The sequence below is a fragment of the Passer montanus genome, unplaced genomic scaffold (assembly GCF_014805655.1).
Source record: "Passer montanus isolate IOZ18808 unplaced genomic scaffold, ASM1480565v1 scaffold17, whole genome shotgun sequence".
NCBI classification, from domain to species: Eukaryota; Metazoa; Chordata; class Aves; order Passeriformes; family Passeridae; genus Passer; species Passer montanus.
This window is the reverse complement of record NW_024364270.1, coordinates 13,335,170-13,351,686: the sequence shown is the minus strand read 5'-3', so window position 1 is coordinate 13,351,686 and position 16,517 is coordinate 13,335,170. Positions and strand designations below refer to the sequence as shown.

At 35.3% G+C, this 16,517-nt stretch overlaps 1 protein-coding gene across 7 annotated transcripts in view; it reads left to right on the top strand.

Moving 5' to 3' along the window:
• Positions 1-16,517, top strand: part of ANKS1B (ankyrin repeat and sterile alpha motif domain containing 1B) — a 411,921-nt gene that overhangs the window by 207,517 nt on the left and 187,887 nt on the right. For 6 of the 7 annotated variants that reach the window (XM_039703948.1, XM_039703945.1, XM_039703947.1 and 3 more), the window contains one exon: positions 13,659-13,765. In XM_039703948.1, coding sequence (XP_039559882.1) covers positions 13,659-13,765 — 107 coding nt within the window. Of the gene's footprint in view, positions 1-13,247; positions 13,766-16,517 lie in introns of those variants that run through there. The other variant, XM_039703950.1, reaches the window with a different exon arrangement.

The following is a 16,517-nucleotide window of genomic DNA, read 5'->3' as shown; positions in this document are numbered from 1 at the left end:
ATTTCACGTTAAAAGTTTTAGACAGTCATCATAGAAAATTTATTTTCTTTGTTTATTTACCTTCTCTACTGATACAAACAAGGCTATTACTGATGACTTCTCCTTTGCAGTTTGGGGAAAATTTTAAGAAATTTTACTTTTCAGATTTGTGAGGGAAATTAATTTGAGCACAAAGACTGGGAAAATAAAATAGGTGTGACTTCACCAGCTTAGGAAAAGATGGAATCAGGGGGGGCCACATCCAGAAAAGCTGGCTGAGAAGAGTAAGGGCTCATGTTGCACCCTGTACAGCTGTAAGACAGTTGAAACTGGGCAAAACCCTTGACTGCCTGAAGCTACATGCTTTGGTTTCCTCTCTGTCTTTCCCCTTTTCCTCTGCCACTGCTCAGACATGAAGCCTCCATCACCCCTAGTGTGGTTCTGCCTATAGAAGCTAATATATTAACTGAAAAGTCAAATTTTCTTTTAACAAATGAAGCCTTGTTAGGCTGGCCCTTTTTTGTTTGCTGCCATATGGTTGCAGTTTTGGCAAAGTGGTTTTCCTCCAAAGCTGTTAATATCCACCCTCCTCCAAGAGCTGAAAACAGATAAAATATAAGTACTTAAGGCAGAATTTTAATTGGATATGTGTAGGCATGTTGGCATAAGGCAGATTTCACAGTGGTACATTATAGACTTAAAAGTATATATTTTTTTTTGTAATTTAGTTCCTGTTTTGCAGCATTTACCTTGTCCTTTCTAAATCTCCATTTGGTTAAAATAAGATCTTTGATAAAGTGGACTTAATTAATACAGTTTAATAAAATGAGCCATGAAATTTCTCACTAAGAAGGACACCTCTTAAGTATACAGTTTTGAACACTTAACCATAATTTTGCAGTAGCCAACCAAAACAACCAGACAGTACAATAAGGATAACGTCACTTCTCTCCCAACTTCCCTTTGAAGCTGGTATGCTGTGCAAAAAGACCAAAATACCTGTAGTATCATAGATGGCAAAAAAGACAGAAGGAATCTGACTCTGTAGCTGATGAGACGAGGAAGCTCCAGCAGCTGGTGTCTGCTCCCAGTGCTGTTTGACGCTTCCTCAAGAGAAATGCATATGCAGTCTGAAATTACTAAGCTGCAGGTCATTGAACTCTTTAGCAACAATTACAGGTCTGCACTTTAGGAAAGAGAGCCACACATTTGTGTTTGGTTCTGCACTTCCTTGTATCCTAACAACTGGAATATTAATGTGGAATTTTAATTTGCAATGGCAGAACAGCTGGGGGGAATTTGCATGACCAAAGTCAATATGCGAGGTTACAGAAGGCAGAAGTGATTTTTCTTTTATTTAAAATGCTTTTCAGCCAGCCCCACTCTTGTATGGAGCCTGTCCCACTCAGTACCCAAGAGCAAGGAGGTGTGCATGTGTACATGACCAAGTTGCTTGTCCATGGCCACTTCTGTGTGTTCTGGTAGGCTGACTGTGGCATTCTTAGTGTATCTGCTGGATTCCTTTTGATTAGGACAAGCAAACTTTTTTGTCATAGACCTTTAGGAATCAACCTTTGCGGTGGTATGGCCCTTTGGATCCAAAATTCTCTTCAGCGGCACTCATTGTTTTTGCTTCCTTTTCTCAGATATTTTAGGCCATCCTTTTGGAATAACAAAAAGATGAATATCACATGCAATGTGCTGTAGTGTTGTTGCTGTAGTGCAGGGTCTTCTGCTGATAAATTGTCTGAGCTGTTGCTTTATCAGAGCACACTCCTCCTCTTGACAGGAACATATTCCCTAGTGTTTTACCACTGCCAGCAGTGTCCTTGATTATCAGTACAGACCATGCCTTTAACTCTTTGAGGCACTGCATCTTCTGGTGCTTTCACACATGCATTTCTGCCCCTGTATTATTAGTACCAAACTTTCTATTTCTGTTAATAATATCTTCATTTCAAACTATTTGAACGCCAATTTAAATGTATGCAATCATCTAGATTATAAAATAGTGGAGAACAGAAGGAATATAGATATAATATATTAGGAAGAAATGGTTTTAGCATTTATTTATGGAGAACATGATAGTCCTAATGTACTGCATGTCACTGAACTTACTTAAAGATCATGTAAATTCTACAGAAGTTATGACATATAATTGGGTTTTTTCTTTTTGTTTTTTGGTTTTTTTACTTCTACATCAAAAAAACCTAAACAAGAGATAAAAATGTATCTGTTTTAATGATTCATTGAATCCCAAAACAAACCTTACAGAAGCTGGGCAAACTGCAAGATAATTGTAGAGCTTTTAGATATGTTTCATAACAAATGCAATGGGAGTTGGATGCAAAAGCTGCAAACATTTATTTTATTTTCTTATACTCAGTTATTCCTATTATATTAGCAATTTCACCCTGAAGTGTCTTAAATGTAATATTCAGCTCTATAGTCTTCCTACACCAATTTTGTTTGAAGCAGCCTACTACAACAGAAGAATTAGGTTAAGCAGAAAATAGAGTAAAAATGTAAGTCTTTGGACCATATTTACCAAAATAGTCTTCAACTCTGATACATTTTCTTTTTATATTTCCGCTCTCTCTGTAAGTGCCAATTTACCTTTTATCTCTGTCTATGCTTTCTGTGCTCAGTGTTAGGCTTCTTTTTCCAAAACTGTTGCAAAGCAATTCAGTCATTATATTCACAGACTTGGATAAATTTTTTCTCTCATATGTTCTCTAGAAGTAACAGAGAATATTGATAGCAAACAAAGAAACTTAAAAAAAAGGAACTCTAAAGTCATAAATATTGACATCCATCAGAGAGTAAACGTATAGCTTAATTCTTGTCAATTTTGGTGTAGTCTACTACTGGCTGTCAGATCTGGTCTTCAACAGAACTGCTTGAACAGAGGAGTCTTCTACAAACTCTCTTTTAATTGGAGGATTGATGTGTAATTTTGACTGACTTTATATGCTGAGACTTTTCAACAGTATTTTCCCTCATGAGATGTAATGTGCTGTTAAGACAGCATAGGAAATTAAGGCCCTATTTCAATACTGAAATTTTCTCCTTTTTAAAAAATAAAAACTAAAACCATCAGCAGTCGGGTCTGCTGTACCATTATTTCTGAGTAGCCAAACTTGTTTTTCCCCCTCACAGAATGCAAACAATGTATTCTTCTTTGGAAAATTTTGTCAAATCTAAAGATTTTTTTAAATTTTATTTTCTAGAAATACTTATTCTCAGAAAGAGGAGTAATGCATGCTGAATCCCTACCATCTCTTCTTTTATTTTGTTCTTAAACTATTAGCTGATCCATCCATTCTATTGTTAAATATGGTTAAAAAAGAAGTCTTTGTGACCACACACATGAACCATTTATCTACAGTTTGAATGCTACTCAAATCTATGGAAATTCAAATAGTGTGCTTACCACTGTTATTAAAGGCTTGCTTCAGTATTTTTAAAATATTCTCAAATTCTATAATTTCCTTCTAGAAGAAATGAGAGATATTGATTTATAAAGATGTGTATGTTAATATGTCATTATATAGAGCTATATTATATACACTTCTACTATTTTTTTGAGATAGAGTGCAGAATGGTATAAATACATAGAATGCAAAACTCAGAAAATCAGATTTTCAGTGACTTCCAAGGGCATGAAGCTCAGAAATACTGACAAATAGTAGTAAAATGAAGAGTTCAGTACTATGACATTTAAGCATTTTTGGAGACAGTGCTTAGAAATACTGTCTCTCTTTCTCTACAGAAAATCAAAAGTAAGTGAATAAAAGTTTTTCTCACTTTAAAAGTTTGGATATACCTGCCTAGGGCCCTCACCTTGCAAAATCACACTGATAAAAACAAATCGTGTTAGATCTCAAATTAGTTGGTTGTGAAAGTTGCTTAAAAAATAGTATTGCTCACATTGCCTCCTGGGTTCTATTGGTAGTAAATGGGTTCCTAACACTTAAGTGGATTTAAAAACATTTCTGAGGATGATGTTAATGCTGCACTCTGCTCTTCCTGGTCAGTTCTCTCCTCTGTCACACCAGTCCCTGAAGTCACTGAGCTGTATAGAATGTATCTTTTTCCACCATGGGGTTGAATATATGTCTAAGCTTTGCCCATCTAGATAAGAGATAAAAGGACCAACAAAGGAAACTTTCAGAACTTGAAAAAAAAATTAAAACATTTTCAAAGTTATTTCTAGTATAACTGAGGCCTTCCCTGTTTCTCCACTGAACCACAATGGTATGGAGGGAGTTTCCACAGAAACAGTTTGGCTGGATTTCACAAAGTTAATGTCAGAGTGCCTAAAAAGTAACAAGCAAAGTAACAAGCCAATGATGTCCTCATTCTGTAATGCTCTAATAATCATCCTACTGTAATTCCAGGTTAAGAGATATTTTTTTCAAGCCATGATAAATGATGTGAAAAGAATTATTGGATTACTTGAAAGTTTTAGAAATCATATGTTTCAATTCAGCTTTTTCCTTGCTGTTTAATCTGAACCTTGTAACTATTTAGCCACTTACACACATGTATGTTAATATTTTATTTAATTTGTTTGACTAAATTGAACAGCATTTATTTCTAAAGCAGAATCAAATTCAATACTAGGTTGAAAAAACTTATGCAGAATAGGAATCAGCACATCAATGGAATAAAAAATATCTGAAGAAAAATGAGGCTTTTGCAGCCTGTGGCCAGAAAATACTTTAAAGGCAGTAGAATATTCCTAATTTCTAAAATAGGTTTTACAGATGTGGCTTTAATAATCAGTTTGTTATTTTCATGTGTGATTGCTGATGGCAAATCTCTAAAACTTTATTCAGTATCTCTGGTGGTGTTTTATATGAAATGCTAGGAGTGTTACTGTCAAAAATACATTAGGGTTGGAGATGTTGTGGCAAGTGAGACTATGATGAAGTTTATCTTTCATAAATAATATCGAGATCTAAGTCTACTAAAACTGTATTAATAATGGTTTCTTGAAAATTTGACTGATTCACTCTTATTTTCCTTCTAGTAGTCCTTGGATTTAAATAGATATGAATCTTTGGATTAATATTTCTAGTAATCACATTTAGAGTAATCACAAGAACATCACATGCTAGTTGAAAAACCTTTGGCTTATTATAGAGTTTACAGCATACCAAATTGTTTCTAGTTTTCATTCCACCTACAGAAAATGAAGTAATTCAGAATATTGAACTTATTAAAGTGAATTCATTTACTTTCTAACCCAGACTATTAACCTGAGTTCATGATTGTAATACTGGGATCAGTATTTTCTTATTTCATTTCTCTGTATGCAGGAAGGTACTGCATTAGAATGCCTTCACATCCTTCAAAAATTATTTGTGACCAGCCCTACTATGTAATTCATGGTACCAGGGATTTTGCAAAACTGTTTTTCTACTTTTATCCATTACTGGTCTTTATTTTAAGTTATTGCATTATTACAATCCTGAGAATGGCTGAGGTTAAATTATTGATGGATAATATGAATTTCTATTAAATGCTAAAAATAACATTTAGTCTAAAGTTGTTCTGGAAGCTACTTCTCAAATTCATTTATTATTCATTGACAATAAATACTTGCACTTCATGTGTGAATTTAGATAAATATTTCTTACAAACTCTGCTGTTTGCTTTTCTGTTTACAGAGTATGATGGCCTATCTCAGTTATTTTGTGCTACTTTGACTTTCTGCTATGCTGTTTGAAGTGTTTCATAGAGCACAATTCTAAAGAATACATTATTTTGTCAGTACACAAATCCTCCCATTTGTATCAATATGGCATTATATAGAGCCCAGCCATTCTTCTCAAATTTATGTAAGGAGAAAATCTATATACTTGAAAATTTTGAAACAAGTAGCAAGAAATATGGCTAAACAGCTCTAAACCAGAATGTGAGACTACATGTAGGTGTTGGGTTTGCTTATTGAACCCCCCCAAGTTTTGATCTGCTTTGTAGTGTAGGAAATAATCATTAACCTGCAATAACCTTTATGAAATATTGGTGAAACTAGTCTGATTTTCAGCTAACATGTACCTGCACGACCACTTGAGCTCAAGCTGAGATCCTTTAGCCTTGACAAATGACCTAGGTAAGGGATCATTCCTGGAGTACATTTTGTGAAACTTGTCGGAAGAGTTGCATTTGTATCATTCCAATTTCTAAAACAACAAGCCATGCAGGACTAAGTACAATGCTATGAGAGGTATTTGCAGTGTTGTAAGTATCAGCACAGATCCCTGAAACAAGACCCTAGGCTTCAGAGCTGAGAGAGTGAGAATAGAGCTGTTGGCATGAGGGAGCTCATAGACAGGATGAACTGGGTTTATATAAGCTCATCCATATGCAAACAGTCCAGTGAGTTGCCAGAGCTGTGCCAGCATGCCACCCACTCAAGTAACATCTTTATTATTCATTGAAAGATGCTGCAGTTTTCTTGTGGTGCTGCAGAGCCTGTGTAAGCAGGGGATAAATATTACAGAAGGTGGTTATAGAGTTTGTGTGTAATAAGGCAAGTTCCTGTTGAGAACCTGACTTGTTGTCAGGAAGCAGAGGTTGGTTATTCCCTAAAAAGCAAGGAGATATCTGCCCCTGGTGGATGCTGGTGACACACACCACTGACCACTGAAGTTAGTTATTACCTGAAATACCAAACACAACTTACTCTTAACTCAGAAGAAATCTTGGGGTAGTTTAATCTCAGATAAGTTATTTCATTTTTAAATTAACTTTTTGTTTTAACCTGTTTTAAAAGATTTGAAAGGGAAGTGAGAGAAAAAGAAAAAGAAAAACACTGATGCAAAACAAAACAATATATTGTAGTAGCTGGAGGTGAAGGATGATGAAAGAACAAATTACCATAATTTACAAGAACAAAAGTGAGACAAACATGGAGCATAGAAAATTAATTATAAAATGAAGTTAGAAAGAATAGAAAGGAGAGAAGGGAATTTACCTGGTCAGCTGTTCAAAGGAGAAGTTCACTCTGAAATCTGGTGCACTGGGGGCAAAGAAGCCTCTGAACCCAGCTAGGCAAAAGCAACCAGAAAAAAAAGTATCACACTGTCTCAAGTTGAATATGATTTATAAAATAACCTCAGGAGAAATCTTTAATCTTCCATCAATTATAATTTCATGATTCAAAATTTTAAAAATATGTGTCAGTACATGCTTCTCATTTCCACAGCTCTTCTCAGGACCTTGCAGCAGTTACCAAATCTATGAAATCAACGTTATAGTTTACTTAACAGCTGTATGTAACTTCTTGAGATATCTCTGTGCAGATATCTTTTTTTGAGCACTTTCTTCAAATAGTTCTCTGTTAACCAGTTCTGTGTTACCTAGTTCTGCTTGTTTGCTAGTCCAGTGTTGCTTAGCACAGAGCTGTAAAAAGACTTGCTCAAATTTGAAATTACATAAATTTGGGTTTATGGTGCCAGGAATTATAGAATAAAGGGTTGAGCTTACTTAGTATTTTTAGCAAGACTATGTAGTATACATTTTTTATATATATGTACTCAGTGTACTATCTTTTAACAGTAGTCAAAAAATTTTACTGAATTAAGTAAAATATTTTGATTGGTCATGGTGTCATGTAAATTTTTCAAACATTTTTTTTTCCTTACTAGACGAAAGCAGTGAAAATGATTACTCATAGGTGGTGAGTGTAGTGTTACTATTATCCTATAAAACTTCCCAAGACAAGGACAGAAATTGCTCTGAGACAGTAACTCCTTTTTTCAGAAAATATTATTAACTTCCATTGAAGTCAAAATAGGGATGACTCTTTCTTAGACTGTATTTCATCAACTGCCGCACTGCCAGAAAAATACATAAAGGAAAATTATGCGTAAGGACACTTTCTCTTTCAGGAAGACATTTAGCTGCAAATTGCTGGGAAAATGCTAGGAAAGATTGCTGGATGTCTATCTTATTCTTATGCTTTTCTGTGGTCATCTAATAGTAGCCATTGTGATTGAAGCTGATGAATGATGAAGCTAGATGAAGCTGTGCTCTGATCCAATGCAGTTGATCCTGTGGTCTTGCAATAAAACATCCATCTGTTCTTAACTAATTCCTTGTGATTCAGTAGGCTGCATCTTGTATTTCTGTTCTGTAAGCCAAGGACATACATCTGACTGAAGTTGTGCATGAAGTTGTTACAATGCTATACAATACATAAATTTGATTATCCCAATGTCTTTAGAAAAAGAATTATCCCCAAAATCTATTAATTTTAAATAGAAAATCAAAATCTGGAAAGACTAACTATATCTCAAGCAGTCTTGCTGCATGGTAATGTATCTTACCAAATACAATGGATGGATGGATGGATGGATGGATGGATAGATAGATAGATAGATAGATAGATAGATAGATAGATAGATAGATAATTTCCCTGCCTTATGGTAATGACATTCTTGAATAGAAATGAGTCCCAGTCCAGTGGCTGTGCTCTAGAAAACAGGTATTTTAATTTTCCAATAAGATCTGCTCATCATTGACTGAACAGCATGCATTCTGAAGGAGGATAAATTAAAGTTGTCAAAGCAATCAACTGAACATGAAAAATATTCTAACTTTGAAGTGTCTGTGATAAATGTATGTTTCATGATACAGTGGAGTGCTTTGACTGAGCTCTTCCTGGGTGAATAATACATCAACAGTCAGAAATGCAAACATGTAGAAGGGCCAGTGTGTTTCACAAAGTACAGGTCACTGCTGACAAATCATCTGTCAAGTAAAATGAATTTTCCTTGTTGACTTTGAGGTTATAGTTATTAAAGATACAGCACTTACACAGTGGTAATGTAGAGTTATAGTCAATATTGGTATAAAAACCAGAAAAGAGCTGTGGGGATGATTTTTCCTAGTCACTGAGGGTTTTTCCATTAGGTTGATTAGCTGTGATCTGAGAGCTATTTTTGTGAGTTCTGAGCCACACATAAGTAATGGAATGTAACCTTTAGATCATAGATACTAGATAGTGTTACTTAAATTCAAGCTGTCCCTGTTGATTTTGTTTTGTTTCTGTATATGCCACGAAAAATGTCTCTAAAAGCACTTTCAGATAAATATTCAGCATCACCAAATATTATCATCCGCAGTGCCATCATCATCCAAAGAGCCAGGCTGCTGACAGAATTTATAGATTTTATGCAAGGCATCCATTTCTTTCTGAGTTTTATGAAAAAGAAAATTTAAAATTTCTAAGCCATTGGAGTTGCCTTATAATATAACTGAAATGCATGAGATAAACCAGAATCCTGCATACCTTTCTTGGAACCTAGGATGCTTCTCCCATAATAAACTTTAATTGCAGTAGTCTGCTGGATGTTTGGTGTACTTTTTCTCATAAAACATCCTGTACCTAGCTATCCTTATCTCCTCTCAGGGATACATGCATTAGGTTAGTTTATTCACTAGAACACCCTGCCATGCTAACTGCTGTCACAATGTAGACAAGTAACTTTTTTTATCTGCCTGAAATCATAAATATAAAAATTATATCCCATTTAGCTTTATACAAGGATGAAAGCTTTAATTAAAAAAAAAAAAAAAAGCTTTCAGTACTTACTCTAGCATCAATTTCTTTTCCAGCTTTGCTGAACTTACCTGCCTGCTTACCTATATGATTCATTCTTTGATATTCTCTACTCAGAAAATTTTTGCTCACTACTAGTCACTACTAAAATCCTCCACTTTTTGTTTCCCTAGCACCAGAAGTGTTTAGGTTTAGCAATGTTTAACTAGTATTTATGTATCAAAAAAGAATTGTTTAAAATAGTCGGTTCATAATGATCCTCTTCAGTAAAAAAAACTGAGAGAAAAATCAAGAAAAATTCATAGTTAACAGTAGAAAAAATAAAATTGAGAGGCCCTTAAATTACTTAGCATTTAGAGCAGATCTGCCTTACAACATGTTTGAAATCATGTGCCCTCTGATATCAACGATTCAGTCCATTCCAAACCCCACAATAAACATATACTGAATCCCATTGGGAACAAGATGTCTTGTAGAAATTATCGTATAGCATACCAGATGGCATCTTTCTTGCAGACATCACTTCAGTGTGCTTTCTTCTGTTGCCTTGGTGAAGAAAGAGCCAAGTACTGCTAGCTCTGTAAGAAATTTAAGTGTCAGTTTTCCCATGTAGGAATGGGTGCATCTTTTTTGATTGTGGTGTCACAGAAGGAGTATCATGGAATTTATGTAGTTTGAAATCACAGGACAGCACGGTAGTGTGTAAGTGCATTGAGGTGAGACCATCTCATACAACTTGCATGGCATTTTCAATGTCAGCCCCAGCTTCAGGCATAGCCAAAGTGTAGGCACTGTCTGCAGCAGGACACTGGTGGGGCTGGCACTGAGTCATAGACTTTAAAAAAATCAAGAGACAGCCTTTTAGTCTCAAAGCAGGAGCATCTGCTCCAGGTTCCCATTGCACTGGCTCAGAAAAACTGCCCAAGCAACCCCTCTGAGGTAAAACACCTGAACTGGCTAAAGATCTGGAGGTCTTAAAGAGCTGCAAGTTCCCTAATCCAAACAGTCCTGGCTCTGTTCTGTGCCTGCCTTTGCCTTGCTGTAACCTTTGGTGGAAGGAGAAGGGAAGAAAAGCCTTGTGATAACAAGATACTTTAGCAATGAAACGATAGTCAGGGGCGAGGGCTAGGCAGCAAGCTGACTGTTTCTCCTCACTTTCTTTCCCCTCGCTGAGCAACCTTATGTTGTGTTGATGGGTTCAGACTCGTAGTTATACTGGCAAAGGACAGAGCTGGAGAGAGTGCACAGTGGGACCAGCAGTGTTATAATCATCCAGGGCTGGAGCCATGGAGACAGTTAGACACAGTACCAACAGCTACATCAGGAAATGTGTCTGGGGAGCCACTCAGCAACTGAATTTTGCCTACACTGTTGCTAGGCATTGAGCCAAGCACTCATCACTGGCAGCATAGCTTCCATGCTGTTTATAGTAAGGTAAGGAAGAAGCAGTTCGACCATGAAACTGGTATATTGATTATTGTGTGTGCCTTTTTGTGGGCAGCAGATTTTTGGTGTTGGGGAACAATACAGAGACATTTGTGTCTCTGCATTTATAGGAAATACAGGAGCCAGTCATGCATAATCTATTAAAAGGGATTATGCTTCACTAGATCTCTTTCTGATATGAATTTTTCTGCTTACAGAGGAAAGGGGAAGACAGAATCAGGAATCCTTTTAAATGAAGTTTATTAATTCTCAATCAACTTAGAAAAAAATCAGAAAGGATAGAATTCTCATCTTATTTAAGATAACTTTCTTCTCAATTTTCCCTCTGAAGATCTCCCCAGCCTTTTGAATTTGCCTACTCGGGGGAAGTCCCCTATATCTCAGATCAGCATAGCCTACCCTTCTTCATGCTTGAGCACTATCCTGAAGGGATTCTGATCTGTCTATACACAAAGATATTCATTCATAGTGGAGAAAATTTTCAAAATGGGACTGATTTGCAGACATGTGTGAACAAATGCATTTCTATCTCAGTCAGACCTAGATTTCCTTTCAGTTTGGCATACCTACTTTCTCTGAGAAGAAATTAATAATTCATTCATTTATTTGAAGTACCTTTAACAATGAGAAAACTCTTAAAAGTTTCTTTGGCAACTGCAGATTTACCAGTGCCTGGTGAGTGTTCAGTATTCTTTTTAAAGACATAATGACCCTTTCACACTTTGTGTAGTAAATGTATCAAGTCAGTAAGAATACCTGGAATAGCAGAAGATCTTATAAGAGACCTTAAGCAACTTTCCAACTTCATGAAAGATATTCTATGCTCAACTAAAATTATTCTACAAATTATTATGGACTTCGGTTTGCATGAGGTATTTCACAAATCCAGGCAGCAATATCAGAGTGAAAGGTCATCAGTTTTAGTCCAAAGACTAGTCAGATTGGAGTTGAAACTATTAAAATATTTTTAATTCTATGTATTTGGAATCTGTTCTGCAACTGCTCAGGGACCTTCTGTGTGGCACTGGAAGAGACATTGTATTGTGATGTGTTGGTCACACAGTAGGTTTGGTTTTCTATGAAACAGTTGTCTGCCATAGTACTATCAGTTCCATATTATCCCCTTGACAAACATCTATAATTTCCTTATGCCTGGAATTACATTCCTCATTTGAGATGGTCATTGCTCAAGATTCACAATAGATAAGAATAACAAAAAAGTAATTAATTTGCTCAATAAATGGTGTACCACTGACAGGATTTCTTCTAGAATTCTACCCTGAATATACCTGTTTCCTGCCTTTTTTGCTAAGTCCTTTCATATGGTTATGAAAAACAAAAGTTTAGTAAACAGTCCTTTCAGAACAAAGGAATAAAATATTTCCATCTCGAGAGAAACTGTCTTAAAGATGAAATGTAAATATAAAATACATCATGAAGTATTTGGTTTCTTATGCAGAAAATTATTTTTCCGCTCATTTAAAATTCATAATCTTTTTTTTCCAGTTGTAGTTGATAAAATTTAAATCCTCTCCAGAAATCATGCAAATCTTTTGTCTACTTGCTATCATTCACATTTTTGTAAGAAAGAATATAAACTCACAATTTTATTCTTTAATTATTCATTTGAAATGGTGACCTTTTCAATTTGAATTATTATATGTTGGTATGAAGGTTTTCCTGTGTCTTAAATTTTACAGTTGAAGAAATCATGCAGATAATCTAATTACTTTGACTAAAATTGTTGTGCCTTTTTTATGTCTTTTGCTGTACTACACGAGAGAAACTGAAATATATTCATTATTGATTCATTAAAGGGTTTTCTATTATATAAGCAGAGATGCAGACCACTACCTATCTTACATTAAAAGGGGAACGGGGAAGGCATAGTAAACCATGCCATGGGCTATGATTTAAGTACTGTGTTTCTTAATGTCTTGTGAAATGTAAAAATCTACAACAAATAGATATGTAAAGCGTAACTGGTATGAAGATTCTATTCAGATTTAAGTGCTCTAGGTTGCTTTTGAATCTTGCTATTTTCTGCATTTGTTTTGACTGCTCTCATCATTCAAGATTGACGCTTGGATGGGTGTGTAGGAGGAAGCAGCAGCAGCAGGCTTACAGCTTGCAGACAAAAAAAAAATCTGCCTTATCTGATGGCTATTATTGAAAATGCGAGGTGTAGCCTAGGCTGGGTAATGAAGGGGAGCGAGCGAGGGGGAGCAAGAAGCATGGAGCTGCATACTGATGAGTGTAGGAGTACTTGATAAAAAGAATTCTTGCTGCTGGCAGTGCATTGCTCATTGTGGAGTATTCCAACAATCACATATAACGGAGAGCAGCTTAGCTGACAGCTTGATATGCCTTTTTTTTTTTTTCCTCTGCTGTATGACGTACTGGTCTGTAGTAAAGATTAATAACCAAGAAATGTAGAGCTGCGATCAGACCTTACGTTATATACTGCCCTGAAAACTATGTTTTACTTCTGACTTTTCTGTTTGCTGAAAACATTAATCTGTCAAGCTGGCGGGCTCGTTTGATACCAACTTTTCCAGGAACACGATGTGGCAATGCCACCTCTCAGCCCAGGACTACCGCTATTATCCAGTGGATGGTTATTCGTTGCTTAAACGCCTCCCTCTTCACCCTCCTACAGGACCCCGATGCCCTGTCCAGACAGTGGGACAATGGTTGGAAAATATTGGGCTACCTCAGTATGAAAACCACTTGCTGGCTAATGGATTTGACAATGTGCAATTCATGGTAAGAAATCTTCCGTGCATAGCTGTGTATATACACTGTAGCTGCCTTTTCTGTCTGTCTCGTATGTGCTCGTAAAACCCTTAGAGCTATTCTGCATTGCACTAAGATCTGTTTAGTGTTTCACTTTCCTATGTGTAGCTGAATTAATATATAAACTACCTTTTTATAAACTTCCAGACTGTACACATTACAAAAGAGTCTAGCCTGAAATTTGGTAAAATAAAAACTGAGTATTAATGTTCTTTCTCTCCATCAATCCTCCGGTTAAAGCAGAAAAACACACAGTTGTTTAAATCCATTGCAGGATTTTCATAGTATGGAAAAGCTGCAAACACCCCTTTCTGCAGTGCATCACATTCTTACTTTTATTTCATCATTAACTTGTAATGATAATTAAAGAACATGCAATGCCATTCTTGCCTTGAGAGGTATTTTAACAACAGAAAATTATTTAATGAAGTGTGGTCTCTCTGCAAGTAATTCTGGATGTCTCGGTTAAATATTTTTGCATCTTAGATAATTAGGCTGTGGCATTCACTTGTTGAAACTTATGCCCGGAGAGAAAAAGTAATGCATTCCTATTAATTGTTCCATTTTTGTGTTTTAACTCTAGGCATTTATCAGGAATGTCTGAAAGAAATGAAATTTTAGTTAGGTCAGGATTTGCAATATCACCATGTGGTGTAAAGTAACAGACCTGTCATGCACAAACTTTCCACTGAAATGAAAATTGACAGTAAAGAGAGAAGCTTACTTGTAAAGCTGTTATATAATCACTTTTCTACTTGCTTCAGTATTCCTCCTACTTGAGCCTCTTCCAAAAATCCTGAGTGCATTTCTTAAAAGGTATCAGGTCTTAAAACATATTTTAAAATATCTTTTAAATATATTTTAAGCATCCATGTATATGTTGGAGCAATTCTAACTTTCCATAACTTTCTTCTGCCATATAAGAAACTGAAGTGAAATGGCATGAATATTATATCTCTAAAATCATCACATGAGTTATGTCCTTCCTCTTTACATTATTTTGCCAACATCATTATATGCCTTTGGACTACTGATCAAAAAATTAAGAGACATATCTCTGCCATTTCCACGTTACAATAGTGTAGACATTTCTCCCTGTTTTTAAAAGGCTACCATGTGATCATTTACTTAGATCAGTAAAAATCATTGTAGTCTGTACCTCTAAATATTCTTTAAAACAAAGCTGTGCTGTCAGCCCAGAAATATAGGGAAGGAAAAAAAAAGTGTATCATGCTGCAGGTTCCTAAAATGTAACTGCATATTCTTATATATGTTGTAGCATTAGTTACATAAGTAGGTGATCATTTAGTCTTAAGGAGGTTACAAAAGGAAACGGTTCACAAGAGGCTGTAGGTGGCATAACAAATGCAGAGGGGTACACCTACCACAGGTAAATTATGAGCACCAGACAAGTCAAATAACTGCCCTGGAGCGCTTTTCAGTCATACCCTGGCTCCGGAGGGGCCTGAACCATGGTCTTGGGGAATTTATATGACTTTCCTGCATCTCTTATTACTGTACTTACATAAACATACAAATTACTGACAAGATTTTGTTATGCAGTATGCAAGTCAAACTTCTAATGTATCAGGCAGATTAAGTTTTGCTTGCATACTTCTCTGTTAGCCAGTGTTTTCTGGTAATTCTGAGCCTTTTCTGATATATTACAGTTGAAATACATAATTACTCTTAATATTAGCTGAGGTAGCATGCATTGAATGGAAGATCAGACTCATAAATCCAATAACAATAAAAGAGCTGTGAAATTGTGTAGTAATAAAAATGTATAATTTCAGTAGTTTTATAATTTCCAATTTATTGATTTCACCATTCATCATGCTTTTGCATATTTCAGTTTTTGTCTGTACTGGAAATCAAATATTTCCTATATTTTATTGGAAATAAACCATTGATTTCTTTTTATATCACTCCTTTGATTACACCAGCATTATGTAAGAAAAGCCTCTCTTGAAAGATTTAAATGAGTGTTTTAAAAGCTCTTTTTCATCCCAGCCAAAATATTAAAGGGAAAATTAAACTTAAAAAGTATATAGGAAAATGAGAGGAGAAACACCTGCTATACTAAGAGAAAAAAATCAGATTATTCCAAACTTAGTATGTTGTATTCTTCCTTAATATGACAGAACAGCTTTACCTTTATTGCAGCATTTTACATACTAAACTAGAGTTTAAAATCTTATTAACTGAAATGTTTCAGATAGGTTGGCTGCTTTACATTGAAGGAATCTAATAGTTCAATGCAGTAAAAATCAGTTAAGACATATTTCTTATTCATTCTGTACTATATTCCTGCTTTTGTTTTTTCTGGAAGCACAGTCTGACCTGCATTTATTCATTCTGTTGCCTAAGCAACAACCATCACACTCCTATTAAGTATGATTTAGTAGTACAGGTCTTACTAGCTGTTCAGAACAGAAGAGGAAATATCACAATTTTATAATTAATGTCCATAGAATAACGTACATCTGAGAGCAAATATATCCCACATATACTATTCTCAACAGTAAAATTCTATTAATTAAATTAGCATTTTAATAAAAAGGTGGTTTTCTGATAAAAATATTTCATGGTTAATAATTCATTAGATCATGGAAATTAACTCCTTGTGTTTAGTCTCCCTTGGGCAGTAGGAAAGTTATTCACTAGACTGTGGTTAGAATTACGAAGATTTGTTTATCTTACCTGAAATGTGTGTACTTTA